We start from the raw sequence: 16,853 nt of genomic DNA on the forward strand, positions 1-16,853 counted from the left end.
GAGTGCTGATGTGCAGGTGCTGGCAGGGAAAATCACATCTGATCGTCTTCCTCTGCTGGGGAACACACAGGTGTAGCCGCAAAACATGTAAAGTCTCCTTTGTAGTTTAGATTCTTGCACACAGTGCGACACTTATGGTGTCGAGAGGGTTGAGAAGTCAAGTGTAAAGCTGCTAGCCTAGCCGTCTCCATTTGCCCTGTCTTCTGGACTGGGCTCCATTCCCATTTGCATGTGGCCCCTCTCTCAAAGAGGCATTCCTTTGCCTCAGTCCATCAGTCTTTTTAACTCTTCTTCCTCTCCTTCAGCACCTTACCTCCTCTTGCAAACCCAGCCCCAGGAATTCTCTGATCCATCCTTTTTGCTTTTGGAGGAGGGATGATTCTAGATCTGAGGTGGAGGTGAGGAGAAAGCTTTCATCTGACCTGGAAAGCTGTGGAATACCCAAGGAACGTTCAGACATCTCTTACGATGAGGGCTAATCCTTCCCAACCTGCCTACCGCAGTTGCTGAAAGAGGCCTAGTGTCTCCAGGACCCTTAGAAAAGCCATTCTCTTCCCTTAGCCTGTCATGCCTTAGACTCAGAAGCAATAGGACCGTATGTTATTATTTTTTTAATTCAACAGTGGGATCTTACTGGATCTATAAATTTGTACAACTTTTATTCTTAACAATATGTTCTGTTTATTTTCCTATGTGTACACGTGAATCTGCTTTATCTTTAATAAATGCATACTATTCCACTATATAGCTTTAAAATTAACCAACTCCATTTTGATGGACCTTTTGTATTGTTGCCAATTTTTCACTGAAAAATGAGTATGTCTTCAACATTCACTGGATGTGAGAAGCAGTTTTCATCTTTCCCAACCTGAAAGGTAAAAATAATATAGAACAATAACGAAAAAAGATTAGATCATAACTTATTTAATTATTTTTGAAGTCAACTATTTTTATATATGTTTAATAGCCTGTACTTATCTCACTTGATCTCTCGGCATCATTCTATAACTTCCGCTTCTAAGCTAAGAGACAGTCTATAACTATTTTGCTGGGTATTTTTTCTCATGGTTAGGAGAAAAAGTAGAAGTGTAAGTCCTAGGTTTTTGACTTGAGTTACAGGGTAGATAGAGATACCATTTGATTGGAAAAGACAGAGAGAAGTGACTTGGGGTGGGAGTGGGGAGAAGAAATTGAAATTTCTATTTTGGACATGTTGAATGTGAGATGCCCATGAACCATGCCTAGTGGGCAAGTCATGGAGGTACTTCTATATGTGAGCCTGGAGAACAAGGAAAGGGTTCATGCTGGAAATAAGAAGTTGGGGTTGTCTTGATATAGGAGAAATTTAAAGTCATGAGACTGGATGAGATCACCAAAGCAGGGATTCCAGAGAGACAAAAGGAGACATTTACTCAACAGTTTGAAAGTACTGATGTCTGTGTATATGAGGTATATTTAAAAATAAATGCCATTGTGAAATACTTGAGGTAGGAAGAAATAATAGAAATAAAGTATCAGCTTTTATAATCTCTGTTTCTTTTGCCAAATCTCATGCAAAGTTCATGCTGGCCAAGAATTTATGTCTGCGCTTAAGAAAAATAAAACCTTGGAGGAAGTATTTAGCTAAGATCCTATCAGGAATTTGTTTGTCATTTAGGGATTTACGATATTAGACTTTGTATTTCTGAAAATCCTATAGCATTTGTAATACAAGTTCATTTTGGATACACAAAATATTTTTGGCCATGTAATTCTTTGTGTCTTCCTCTTCCCCTTCCGCACCCCCTCCTCCTTCTTCTTCTGAGTTTAGCTTTCCTATAGGAATAGAACATGGAGGCCGTGATGAATGGAGAGTAAACTTGCCTATAAATCCAGCTCACAGAGAGGACCTCACACACGCCCATGTTATACATTAGACTGAAGTCATTTCAAAATGACAAATGTTTACCTCACTCAATTTTCTAACCTATAAAATGGTAATAAGAATTCTTTCCTTGAATAACTCCTCAATTTTTTAAGTCAAATGAAAACACATTTCTAGGTATTGTTTTCTTTTTGGTGGAATTATAAATAGGATTGTTTTCTTAATATCTCCTTCTGATAGTCTGATAATTCATTATTATTTTATAGTAGTGCAAATGATTTTTGTATATTGATATCATATCCTGCCATTTTACAGTATTTGTTTATTAGTTCTTTTCTCTCCGCCCCCCCCATATAGTCTTTAGGGTTTTCTACATACAGTATAATGTCATCGGCAAATGGAAACAGTTTTACTTCTTCCTTTCTGATTTAGATACCTTTTATTTAATTGCTCTGACTTGTACTTCCAATACTATGTTGAATAAGAGTGGGAAGAGTGGGCACCCTTGTCTTGCTGCTCATATTAGAAGAAAAGCTTTTAACTTTTCATCGTTGAGTATGATGTTTGCTGTGGGGTTGATATATATCACCTTCATTTGTTGAGGTATATTCCCTCATACCCATGTTGTTGAGAGTTTTTATTATAAATGGATATTGAATTTTGTCAAATGCTTTTCTGCGTTTATTGAGATGATCATATGATTTTTATCCTTCATTTGGTTAATGTGCTGTATCACATTGATTGATTAGTGGATGATGAACCATCCTTGTGTCCCTGGAATAAATCCCACTTTATCATGATAGTATCATTTTAATGTATTTGGTTTGCTAATATTTTGTTGAGGATTTTTGCATCTTTGTTCATCAAGGATATTGATGTGTAACATTCTTTTCATATAGTGTCCTTGTCTGGTTTTGATATCAGGATAATACTGGTCTCATAAGATGAGTTTGGAAGTGTTCCCTCCTCTGACTTATTTCTTTTTAATTTTTATTCTATATGTTGGATATTTGTTGCATAAATAGGATATTTTATATACTATAAGTTGACTTTTTTCTTTTTTACTAAACATGTGTCCTTAAATACAAATTTTTGTGGCTACATTGAATTCTATCTTATGGATGAATTATAATTCACTTAATTCTTTTATTGTTGGACATTTGTTTTTTTGAATAAATAATGCTGTATTATGTATATATCTTTCATGCAAATATCTGTCTACATATATTCCTAGAAATATACTAATTGGGTCAAAACAGATGCATATTTTCAGATTTGGGAAAATGTTTACCATTTATATATGGTAAAAGCAATGTTACTTTCAAGATAAACTTTAAAAATAAGGGTATATTTATTTCATCCTTGCCACCACTTAATATATTATTTTAATGGTTCCCAATTTTTTATTATTTTAATGGTTCTCAAATTGCTATTACTTTAATGGTTGCCAATTATTTTATTGGTTGCTAATTTTAATGGTTGTCAATATTTGAAATCTATTTCCTTTTTCATTTATTTGATTACTGTAAAGCTGAATATCTTAATATCTTAAATATATTTATTTTTCTGTGAATTGTTTATGCCCTTTGCCTATATTTTTGTATTAAGAAATCAATATATTTTTATTTTTAAATGCCCACTTTCATATTAAGGACATTAACTTTTTTATATTTGTTACAGATATCATACCTAATTTATCTTTAAATATTTTTGTGTATGGTACTTTTGACATAGTTGAATTTTAAATAATTATGCAGTCATTGTATCGATTTTTTTCCTTTGTGATTTTTGTCCATCTGTTTTAATTTTGTAATTCCTTTTTGCTTTGAAATTTCTTTCCAATATAAGAATCAGCCATATATTCCCACATATATTCTTTGTGCTTTAAATGATTTTGTTATTTATAGTCAACATGTCTGTGTAGAAATTACTTTAGTGTGAGGTTAACATTAAAGTTGATTTTTTTTCCCCATGTACCTTGCCAATTTTTTCCAGCAACTTACGTGAATAAACCCACATTTCTCAATAGTTTATGATGTTTTCTTTGTAATATACAAAAACTTTACTTTTACCAGCATGTGTTTCAGGTCTCGCTTTTGTGTTCTACTATTTGCCTGCCTGTTCTATTTTTAGATCACAACTGTTTTAATTGTGTGCTTTGTAATACCACAGGACAAGTTACCCCCTGATCCCCACCCATTGGTCTCCTTCCACAAAATTTCCTTTGGTTGCTTTTTTTGGAGAGAGTAGGGCAATAAGTAGTAGGATTAGCGGTTTCTTAATCCCATTGTTCAATTAAGGCAATAAAAACATGTTAACAGAACAGTAACATTTTTTTTAACCATATCTTGGGAATATGTAATTAGTTCATTCACCTAACAGCTCTATCAATAGCTCTGAAAATACATTTTAAAAGGAGAAAATAAAACAAAGTTCTGTTTCCAAATTCTGAATAGTTCCACATGCTTTAAGATAGTTTTTTTTTTCTTCTTTTTAATTTTGCCAGTTTTGGCATTTCGGATTTTATTCTATGATAATATAGATTGATTAATAGATTGTGTTTTAGGAACAAAAACGTTCCTCAATGAGTGTTTGAGGGGTATTGTGAAATATCTTATTCTTTTGTTATTGTTTAGTTTTTATTTCATAATCATAAACTGGACTCGGCAATCCAGTAAAACTTGGAGGACGATAAGGAAAAAATGGAACCCACACAAGTGCAGCGAGAACACAGGGGATTATAGGATATCGCAAGCAGACAAAGATGAGGGGTGTTCTTCTGAGCGACAGAAGGAGGGTCTGATGGTTAAGATAAAGTGCAAGTCAAATTTGTTAGAGTTGTCCACAGTGAGCAAGGTCCACTACAGGCCAGGGGAATGAGTGGGGGTTGAAAAGAGAAGTGGTCCAAAGACTGAGCTCTGGGGTGCTCTAGTGTTCCGAGGCAGGGAAGCGAACTCAGAGCCAGTAAAGGAAGCTGACGGGAGTCAGTGAGGTGTAGGAGGAGGAGGAGAGTCAGAGTGTGGTGTCTGATGAAGTGTTTCAATAAGGAGATGATGAACTGGGTGAGAAATGGCCGAGTGGTGTAGAAAATAAGGACCCAGCCTTGATTATTAGACTTGGTAAGATACAGGTCGTTGGTAAACTTGCCAAAATTGTGTTCAGAGAGTAGCATACTTGCATATGGGGACCATCCGTTGTGGTCCCAGTGCTGAATCCAACTTCCACTGAACTATTTTACTATTTTAATCCAGTTTTAGCTGCAAGATCAGTGGTTGGCCAAGTGCTTCAAATGTAAAAAGTTAGTGATTTCTTTTTTGCTTTTTTCTTCTTTCTGTTTGATGTGTGAGTTTGTTGTGTCAATAACTTTGTTCCTTCAAGCAAAATGTTGTATGCTCATAGACATAGCATATAATTTTGGAAATTATAACAAGAAAAAATAAAGTGAGTTATTTAATTTTAAATTTCATCTAAAGTGCAGACATTTTCTTTTTTAGGACTTTTTTGTTTGATTGTTCATTTTTTTTGACTGGGCTCTGAGGCTTTTTTATAAATGCCACTGAATTAAGTGATATGGTTGACAATATATTACCCTATGACTTTGGGTTGACTTTGGGTTTTGGGTGCCTATGTGATTGGCTGGGCAACAGCTACCCAGCTGTTGAAGGGGAGACCTTCCTAAGTGGGTGGGGGGACTGTGCTGGTGAGGGGAATGCAAATAGATCCATTCCACTTGTGGGACATGCAAACATGCTTTCAAAGTGCCAGTGTTCTCAGTGTGTCTTCTGTCTCCATGACACATTCATGTGGAGGAATCCTTACCCAGATGTTAAAAGAATGTCTTTCTTTTAACACTGAAGGAAGTGGTAAAAATTATTTAAATTTCAGGAAGCTAATAATGCAATCAGGGCTATATTAATATCTTATTAATATTTTGCATTTTTATAATGCCTCCATTAAATTTGTAAAATATCAGGCTAAGGGAGATCAGTTCTGAGTTGGAATACATTTAAAGTAAAATCATCAAATTCATCTCAGTCTAAAACAGGTGAATTGAGATCAAGATGAGGAACACAAGGAAGGCACTCAGAGTGCTGGAATGTGGCTCTTGGAGGAGATTCAGGGATAAAACCCGCTGAGACATCCTCTGATATAGCGCCATACGATTATGGTAATACACTGACCAGATGCTTCTCTGTTTCTTTAAGCAGCTATCCCGGAAGGAAAGGTCCACTGAGCTTATTTACTAATCAGGATTTCTTTTTGAAGAGCTGACAAAGCCATTTCCATTTTCTATTATTTAAATTGCCTACATTTTATGTGTACATCAATGAATTTTGGGAAATATAGACCTCATAACAATGCCAACTTAATTATAGGTGTTCAAGACAAAACATTACTAGGTGGGATATGTTTTTCTGGAATATTAGGTCAATATTTTTTAGAGAGTTGAGTACAAAGAGGGGGAATGCATTCTTATTTTATGATTTTGAAACTCAGAATCTGAACTGCTAACGTAAATTGAGATCAGTGCTCTTATCCCACTTTCAACTCCTTATATTTTTCTTTGCCAAAAATCCAGATGAGAAAAAGGTTTTGAAAGTGAAGAGAAGGAAACTTGTTTTATATACATTAAATTACTTGTTAATATGTTCTATGAAAGGCTGAGAATGAGTTTCAGAATTCTAAGTTCGTTCTATTTATCTTCCAGTGAAGCCAACGTTATTGAGAATACCATATGGGTTTAGAAGATATATTTGGTGTCTTGGGGAACTTGAGGCTACTAAATCATTAACAGCTGCCAGAATGGAATAGACCAAATGTACTTGGAATTTAGTTCTTTGTAGTGGGGAAGTTTGTGGGTTTCCTGGTTCAGCCCATCTGATGAGAAGAATAACTCACAAACATGTTAGCTAGTTGTACAAGATGACATTTTGCAGGAGAATACGAGATAGATGAGAGTGGAGATAAACTTAAAAGACTGTGTCATTAATTGAAAAAAATAAAGACAATTAAAGAGGGAAGTAATATTTCCAGTTGTTAAGAGCTTCCTCAGGTGCAGGGTTCTTAACTTAGCACTGTTGATGTTTTGGGTCAGAGAATTGTTTGTCATGGGGTCTGTCCAGTGCATTGTCGGATGTTTAACAGCATCTCTGGCTTCAGCCATGACAATCAACAATGTCTCCAGGCATTGCCAAATGTCCCCTTGAGGGCAAACTTGACCGTGATGATTGATAAACACTCATCTAGACTACACAAATAGCCCCCAAAGTCACATTCTAGTTATATGCTCAAGATATAATGGCATGAAGGGTCCTGCTTGTTGAGAACTTTGGTTGGTGAACATGTTATTGGGATGGGATTTTGTTTGAGAAGCATAATAATTGGGGTATAACTCCTGCATGTATATGGTATTGATGAAGAGAAGATCTTTTTTTTTCAATCTAGAGTTAAATGAGCATAGTAGAAATGTAATAATGCAAACTATCTTCTAGTTTGCCCCCCTCCTAAAAGCCTTACAGAAATATGTAGGATTGCCCAAACTAAATCTGTATAGTAGGATCACATTGGGGATATGACTCTCCACTGCTTAAATGTCACTGCATAGTAGAGGCTATGTGGAGACCTACATAATCTTCTATGCTTGTTTTCATGTGAAGACATAAAGGCACTTTTCATGGCAGAGACTATTTGTATTCACTAAATATCTTTGTGACCCTCCACATTTCCCAGTCTCTCTTTGAATTAGGTTGAAGCCATGTTAACTAGTTCTGTCCAGTGAAATGTGACCACTGCTAACATAAATGGTGTTTATGGTTAAATAGTAAGGTGCCCTTTCTTCTGGACAGTTGTTACTCCATGTCAGTGTGCGTGTTTTGGCAAGTGTAGCATAGGTTGCACATCATCCCCGTGCACCCCCTGGGCGAGGGGCCTCTGTGCAGTACTCACTCTGCACGACTGTGCGGGACCCTGATGGGGGTACTCCTGGGAGGAAACCAGGCTTGGGAAATTCAAACCTCATACTCCAGGGTGAATTCTGTCAGTTGGATTAGATAACTAGGAATTATGCCACTTACTGCTTTGGTTTCTCTGCCCTTCCCTTGCTGTTCTGAAAGTGTGCATCCCATCACTTGAAGGGTTTAGGTATGAAAGGTATGAAAGGAGATCCACAGATATGTTGTCAAGTTGTTTGTATATGTGATGGTTTTGAATCCTTGAGATCGGATGAGCTCATTCAAATATAGTGAGAGGAATAAGAAGGCAAAGGGACTGAGGGCTGAAGCCCAAGGAACTCAAACTTTCAGAGATTCCGTGAAACTGTAGGAATGGGCAAAGGAGGCTAAAAAGGAGAACTGACAAAGGGAGGGGAAAAGTGAGGGGAAGTTGTCACGGAAGGTAAGAGGAAAGAGACATGAAACCAAAGCCCACACTTTGTGAATAGCTATGGGGGTTACTTGGTTGTGCGAGTCATGATAGTAATTCATGACCAACTGGAAAGTGATGCTAGCATTTCTATTTCCTCACTGGTCAATCTCCTGTCTCATAGGTAAAAGCCTCCGACGCAGATGCAGGACTCTATGGCTTGGTTGAGTATTCTCTTTATGATGGATTCCAAAGCTATGAAGCACCTCAAGCCTTCCGGATAGACCCACGTGATGGGCGAATCTGTGTTTCTCAAGATATCGACAGGGAACAGGATCCAGCCACCTATGATCTCTTGGTGAAAGCTAGGGATGGGGTAAGTCTTCATGTATGAAATTTTAAACAGACTCAAAAATGAACCACTGAGTACACACTGGAGATTACCAAGAATTATCAATCAACTGTTGGCCAATATTGTTTCAGAAATCACTACCTCTTTTTCTTTGCTGGAGAATTTTGAAGCAAGTACCGGACGTTATATCATTTCATTCATAGATAGTTCAGTATCTCTAACAGATTATGATGTTTTAAAAACATGACTACAAAAAATTAATTAGTCATATTTTTCCATTAAAAGATTCTGTATTATCTAAAAATGTCTTTTAATAGTTGGCTTGTTTGAATGAAGATCCAAATAAGTCCACAAATTGATTTGATTCCTTTCTTCTTTAGGTTTCAGTCAATCCCTCCTCCCCTTACCTTGTCTCCTAGGATATTTATTTTTGGAAGAAATCAAGTCATTTGCACTGTAAATTTTCTGCATTCTGACTATGGCTGATTACATCCTTAGGATTCATTTAATGTGTTCTTTTATCATATGTCCTATAAACTGGTATTTAGAACCGGAGACCTGATTAGTTTTTGGTTCATTTGTTGATACGGTATGCTTCTTATTGTATCACCAGACACACACCATAATTTCACTAAGGGCTCTGATATAGTGAGTTTTGAATTCTACTATTCCTTTTGCATTTATTACCTGGAGTCTTCAACTAAGAAGAATATTCTTTCATCAACTATTTGATTACTCTGAAATATAATTCATACAGGAAAGGCAGGATAATACTTGATTATTTCTTTTTATCAGATTTTAGAGTAATGAGTTAGTGCATTTACCATGTCCAAAGAGTACTGATAATTTTTTCCTAGTTTGATTATAAATTCTTGGATTTTAATATATTTGATCTGTTTCATACATTGCTGACCTTATCCTTTCTGATGTTAATATCGACCATCTGAGATCAATGGAGAAACCTTCAATTTGGCTCTTCGCTGCTTTTTTTTTTTGCAACTTTTAAGTTGACATGTAAAATGCATGCAGAAAATGCGTAAGTCATAAGTAAAGCTTATCAGATTTTTGTAAAATGAACACATGCGTGGAAGCAGATGAAGAAACATTATCAGCACCCTGGAAACCCCTCTGTTGGCTTCTTGCTGTAACTCTCCCTTCCACCCTCTCACCCTTTAAGAATAATCACTATTGACATCTAATACCAAACATTATTTGCCTAATTTTTAAACTTTCGGTGAATGGATTTATACAGTATGTGTTTTGATTGTTTCTCTTGCTGAGCATTATTTCTGATAATTATTCATACTATTGTGTGTAGCAGTAGTTCATTTATTCTCATTGGTTTATAATGATAATTTTTTGTGTATTCTGTAATTGATGATACCCATTTTAAGCAATTACAAATAGTGCTTCTATTAAATGTCTCAATGCATGTAATTTGGTGAACAAATGTAAGCACTTATAGTGAATATATATTTAGGGGTGGAATTGCTAAATCATGAGAAAGCCAAACAACTTTTCAAAATGGTCGTACTAATTTATACTCCCACCAATAGGGTATGAAAATTTTATTTAAGATCTTTTTACTTGTAGCAATTCTGGTACCTGTGTAGCGGTATATGACATTGGGGCTTTATTTTGCATTATCTTGATGACTACTGAATTGAGCATGTTTTTCATGTGTTTATTGGCTATTTGTATAACTTATTTTGTGAAGTGTCTATTGAATTCTTTACCCATTTTCTGTTGTACTGTTGGCTTCTTTTACTTATTAATTTGTTTGAATGCTTTATATTTTGGCAAGCAAGTTCTTTGTTGGATAAATTTATTGCATATATCTTCTCCCATTCTGTGGCTTGCATTTTCATTCCCTTAATGATGTTTTTTGAGGAACAGAAGTTCTTAATTCTAATAAAGCTTGGTTTATCAATTTGTTTCCCTTTACAACTAGTACTTCTGTCCTTTTAAGTACTTGCTTACCTTAGACACATGAAGGTATTCTCTTATGTTGTTTTTACAAAAACTTTATTGTTTTACTGTTTACACTTGTGTTTTTTTTTAATTAAAGTTTATTGGGGTGATAATTGTTAGTAAAATTACATAGATTTCAGGTGTACAATTCTGTATTAAATCATCTATAAATCACATTGTGTGTTCACCACCCAGAGTCAGTTCTCCTTCCATCACCATGTATTTGATCCCCTTTACCCTCATCTACCATCACCCTCCCCCCTTACCCTCTGGTAACCACTAAACTATTGTCTGTGTCTATGAGCTTTTGTTTCTCATTTGTTTGTCTTGTTCTTTGGTTGTTTTTGGTTTATATACCAAATATCAGTGAAATCATATGGTTCTCTGCTTTTTCAGTCTGACTTATTTTGCTTAGCATTATAATCTCTAGATCCATCCATGTAGTCACAAATGGTCCTAAACCATCTTTTGTTATCACCGAATAGCATTCCATTGTGTATATATACCACAACTTCTTTATCCATTCATCTATCGAAGGACATTTTGGTTGTTTCCATGTCTTGGCGACCATAAATAAAGCTGCAATGAACATTGGAGCACACTTGTCTTTATGTATAAATGTTTTCAGATTTTTTGGATAGATACCCAGGAGAGGGATTGCTGGATCATATGGTAATTCTATTTGTAATTTTTTGAGGAACCTCCACACTGCCTTCCATAGTGGCTGCACCAGTCTGCATTCCCACCAACAGTGTATGAGGGTTCCTTTTTCTCCACAGCCTCTCCAACACTTGTTACTATTTGTCTTGTTGATGATAGCCATTCTAACAGGTGTGAGGTGATCTCTCATTTTTGTTATTTGCATTGCTCTGATGATTAGTGATGTTGAGCATTTTTTCTTATGTCTATTTGCCATTTGTATGTCCTCTTTGGAGAAATGTCTCTTCAGGTCCTCTGTCAATTTTTCACTTGGGTTGTTTGTTTTTTTTGTTATTGAGTTGTATGAGTTCCTTGTATATTTTGGATATTAGCCCCTTATCAAAGGCACTGTTTGCAAAAATCTCCCATTCAGTTGGTTGCCTCTTTATTTTGTCGGTGATTTCTTTTGCTGTGCAGAAGCTTTTAAGTTTCATATAGTCCCATTCATTTATTTTAGCTTTTACTTCCTTTGCCTTTGGAGTCAAATTCATAAAATGCTCTTAGAACTCAAGGTCCGTAAGTTAAGTACCTATGTTTTCTTCTATGCAGTTTATTGTTTCAGGTCTTATGCTTAAGTCTTTGATCCATTTTGAATTAATTTTGGTACATGGTGACAGGTAGCAGTCCAGTTTCATTCTTTTGCATGTGGCTTTCCAATTCTACCAGCACCATTTATTGAAGAGGCTGTCTTTTCTCCATTGTATGTTTTTTGCTTCTTTGTCAAAAATTATCTGTCAATATTTATGTGGTTTTATTTCTGGGTTCTCAGTTCCATTCCATTGGTCTTTGTGTTCGTTTTTCTGCCAATACCATGGTGTTTTGATTATTGTAGCCCTGTAGTACAAGCTGAAGTCAGGGAGTGTGATACCTCCAGCATTGTTCTTTTTTCTTAAGATTGCTTTAGCTATTCGGGGTCTTTTGTGGTTCCAAACAAATCTGATGAGTTTTTGTTCTATTTCTTTAAAAAATGCCATTGGGATTTTGATGGGAATCGCATTAAATCTGTATATTGCTTTGGGTAATATGTCCATTTTAACTATGTTGATTCTTCCAATCCATGAGCATGGAATGTCTTTCCATTTCTTTGTGTCTTCTTCAATTTCTTTTAAAAATGTCTTATAGTTTTCAGCATATAGGTTTTTCACATACTTGATTAAGTTTATTCCTGGGTATTTTATTCTTTTTCTGCAATTGCAAAAGTATTTTTTTTATTTCTTTTTCTGAGATTTCATTGTTAGTATATAGGAATGCAATGGACTTTTGTACATTGATTTTGTTGCCGGCAACTTTACTGTATTCGTTGATTGTTTCTAATAGCTTTTTGGTGGAGTCTTTAGGGTTTTCTATGTATAGTATCATGTCATCTGCAAAGAGTGACAATTTAACTTCTTCATTCCCAATTTGGATGCCTTTTATTTATTCCTCTTGCCTGATTGCTCCGGTGAGGACTTCCAACACTATGTTGAAAAGCAGAAGTGATAGGGGATAGCCCTGTCGTGTTCCTGAATGTAGAGCAAAGGGCTTCAGTTTTTCACCGTTAATTATGAGATTAGCTGAGGGTTTGTCATATATGGCCTTTATTATGTTAAGTTGCTTTCCTTTTATACTTTTTTTATTAAGTGTTTTAATTATAAATGGATGCTGTATCTTGTCAAATGCTTTTTCTGCATCAATTGATATAATCATATGATTTTTGTCCTTTATTTTGTTTACGTGATGTATCACATTGATGGATTTGCGGATGTTGAACCATCCTTGTGCCCCAGGGATGAACCCCACATGGTCGTGATGAATAATCTTTTTAATGCATTGCTGCATTCGATTTGCTAGAATTTTGTTTAGGATTTTTGCATCTGTATTCATCAGAGATATTGGTCTGTAGTTTTCTTTTTTTGTGTTGTCCTTACCAGGTTTTGGTATCAGGTAATGTTGGCCTCATAAAATGAGTTAGGGAGTACTGTCTCGTCTTCAATTTTTTGGAAGAGTTTGAGCAGGATTGGTATTAGATCCTCTTTGAAGGTTTGGTAGAATTCACTAGTGAAGCCATCTGGTCCCAGACTTTTGCTTTTGGGAAGGTTTTGGATGACTGATTCAATTTCGTTACTGGTGATCGGTTTATTTAGAATTTCCAGTTCTTCATGGTTCAGTCTAGGAAGGCTATATGTTTCTAAGAACTTGTCCATTTCTTCTAGGTTATTGAATTTGGTGGCATATAGTCCTTCATAGTATTCTTGGATGATCCTCTGTATTTCTGTGGCATCCATGATAACTTCCCCTTTTTCATTTCTGATTTTATTTATTAGTGTCTTCTCTCTTTTTATCTTAGTGAGTCTAGCCAAGGGGTTGCCAATTTTGTTAATCTTTTCAAAGAACCAGCTCTTTGTAACATTAATTTTTTCTATTGTCTTTTTGTTCTCTATTTCATTTAGTTCTGCTCTTATTTTTATTATTTCCTTTCTTCTGCTGTACACTTGTTTTTTCAATGTGGAAGAAAGACTTTTTTTTCCAGTATGGATATTCGGTTGACCCAGCACCATTTATTGAAATTATCATTCTTTCCTCACTGCACTGAAGTGTCACTTTTGTCACAAATCATGTGACTGCATATGTATGTCTCTATTTCTGGACATCCTATTTTTGACTTATTTGTCTAACTTTGTGCTACGTTCATATTCTTTTAATTGTTTTAACTTCATAATAGGTCATGATATATGCCTTCTTTTAGCTTTGTTCTTCATTTCAAGGTTGCCTTGGCTATTCCTGACAATTTATACTTCTAAGTACATTTTAGAAATAGCTTGTCTGATTTCCTTTACATTACAGCAAAGATAGCTTACTATGAACACTGTTTTATGCTATTTTTTTTCACCAACTCTGTTGCGGAGATTTTCCTGTTTATTTTTCATCTGTTTACTTAGCATTCCTTAGTGTAGATAGGTACTGCTAACACGTTTCTGGTCTAATCTTTCTCTTTTGAAATTAGTGGGGAAATCTACCTACTTAAGACATGAATTGATGGTGAAAAATGAATCTAAATATATTTATTAAAAGTAAACATGAAAATAAAGTTATTTATATTCAGTAAAAGTACCATGATCTATTTGGTTAGATTTTTGCAACCCCTGACTATGTGGTTTTAGGAATCCCTGCTTCTATGTAAGAAAAGATGTTGAAAACAAAAGCAGGAGTAAACAGAGGAGTTTAGATTAAATCAAGTCTATCTGATTATTTAAAGCCTAATATGTGCACACCAAATCTTTATCCAAGTCCTCAGAAATAGAGTCTTAATAGATTTTGAGACAATTGGAAAAGGCCACGTTAGAATTGAATAACCAGTTTAAAACCAATACTGCAGTAGTCGAACATCTGTTTCTAATTCGCTGGTTTCAGATGATTTTGTAAAAGTGTATGTAGAAATTATCTTAATAAAAATAAGATCTTTTGATACCATAAATTTTTTTTACTGCCGAAAAGTAATGCATTAATTAGGAACATTAGCAGTGGAATTTTTTTAAAAAATGAATACAGATATTAATTTAAACCTCCTTAATTTCAAATTTCTTTCTGTTTTGATATTGAGCCTACTACACAGACTTACTCTACAAAAATGCCTTTTTTCCTCTCAGCTTACCAGTCTCTATGGCAGTACTCAAGTGCATCTTTCACCACATCGTCTCTCCACAAAGCTTCCCCAGATTGAACAAAAGGGCTGCATGTTTCCCCCCAGCCAAAACTTATTTAATTTTCAAGATAACTAAGAAAGTGTTTATAGACTGTGTAGCAGATTTTGGTAATTTTTAGAAATGAAACAGTCAGTCTCCAGTTTGATGACTGCCGTGATCTGAATATTTGTGTTCCCTCAAATTCATATGTTAAAAACCTGATATCCAAGGTGATGGTATTAGGGGATGGGGCCTTTGGAAGGTGATTAGTTCCTCATGAATGACCTTAGTGCTCTTATTAAAGAGGCCTAGAGAGCTTAGCCTCTGTGCCATCTGAGGGCACAGCCAGAAGTCGGCAGTCTCTGGGCCTTCACCAGAACCCAGCCATGCTGGGACCTTCATCTTGGACTTCTAGCCTCCAGAACTGTGAGAAACAAATTTCTGTTGTTTATAAACCTCCCAGCCTATGGTATTTTGTTATAGTAGCCTGAACAAACTAAGACAATGATGTATGTGAATCAGAATTTTCTTTTGTAAAAACTCCTTGTTTCATAGACAGCAAATCCTCCCACAAAGCGCAACATATTCTAGTTTCATTAGAACAGAGACATCCTTCCTGTGGGTACTTCGTGTTCAAGGTCTCATCCTCCTGTTTGGGTGATGTCATTCTAAGCCCTGCCCTGGCATGGATGGGAGCTGATGTGCACCCTGCCTGGTTTAATATAGGTTTTATTGTTATTAGGTATGGATAAGGTGACAACTGCCATTGTGAAGACAGTTATATTCACAGGTCCCAAGAGGAAGGCACACCACACCACAGGAGGGGCTGTGTGTGGCATATGCATACTGGGGTTAGTCAGGAGACAAGGGGGAGATGGAAAACTTCAGCCATGGGCCTTTATTATGGTTTCCAAGAGAAGGACTGGGAGAGGCAAAATCAGCAAGCTTAAGATTGGCTAGTTTGAATAGTCTCAGCAGACTCTGGAGCACAGAAGTTGTCTCTGGTTATCTGGTGTCTGGCCTCGGGGTGGGGTGGGGGGGTGAATACTGGCCTGGAGTGTGAGAGCCCACAAAGGAGATGGTTGGGGAGTGGGCTCCAGATTGGTTGGTTTGAATTTGAAAAGCGTGCTCTCCTGATGCTGGGCAGTCCCTGCAGGATGATCAGTGTTCCAGATGTGAAAGCATCAGAATCCAGAAAATAGAACACATCGCCAATACACCCCTCTGATGCACAGTCCCCTTGAAGAGGAAGGCCCAGGGCTCACCAGAACTTCTGGTATACCTAAGGCTGTGAAAACCTTTGCAACTACACTTCAGTTTAGGGGAAATCATACCCAGTGATACTGAGGGAACTCACTACTGAATTTAACTGTTGTCCCAGTGTAGCATCTGAAATCATCCTAGAAAGCTTTGGTCGTGGCATGGGTTACGTGCAGCACTTGCTTCCCCTTTGTGTCAGGCCCTGCATGGTCACGTGCAGGCTCACTCAGTACTGTTCCGCCTGGACAGATGTGCCTCACACTCTCATCAGGTGTCGCCCACAAGCACAGTCCTCTTCCCCGATTTCCTCGCTGGTGTCATCATCTTCCTCATCTTCTTTTTCTCCTCTGTGTCTTCTACTCATCTCCACCCTCTTCCAAGTTTATCTCCTCCTGATGCTCTTGAGTTTTTGGATCCACTCCCACCAAGTCTAACCTTCTTCCATCTTGTAGTGAGCAAGGTAGTACACGTTGCTGGGGTGAACTGCCTCAGTCATGTCCCCATAAACCTACAGCAGCCCCTTCTTCATGGCCGGTAATGCACTGGAGCGAGAACTCGGCTCTGTCAGAGGGCTGCTGACTCGTCAGAACCATCTTCCTCCTTCCAGTCACCCAGGGCAAAGGACAACTTGTTCACCGGTGATCACAGTCCCATCCTCTGCGACCACCTGCAGGGGCTTCCCCAC

General features: G+C 36.6%; 1 protein-coding gene across 2 annotated transcripts in view; it reads left to right on the forward strand.

Moving 5' to 3' along the window:
• The window catches only part of DCHS2 (dachsous cadherin-related 2), a 210,927-nt gene that overhangs the window by 85,115 nt on the left and 108,959 nt on the right, over positions 1-16,853 (forward strand). For both annotated transcript variants that reach the window (XM_074338416.1, XM_019733266.2), the window contains exon 2: positions 8,409-8,600. In XM_074338416.1, the coding sequence (XP_074194517.1) occupies positions 8,409-8,600 (192 nt within the window). The remainder of the gene's footprint in view (positions 1-8,408; positions 8,601-16,853) is intronic.

This window comes from Rhinolophus sinicus, linkage group LG07, assembly GCF_036562045.2.
Source record: "Rhinolophus sinicus isolate RSC01 linkage group LG07, ASM3656204v1, whole genome shotgun sequence".
Lineage (NCBI taxonomy): Eukaryota > Metazoa > Chordata > Mammalia > Chiroptera > Rhinolophidae > Rhinolophus > Rhinolophus sinicus.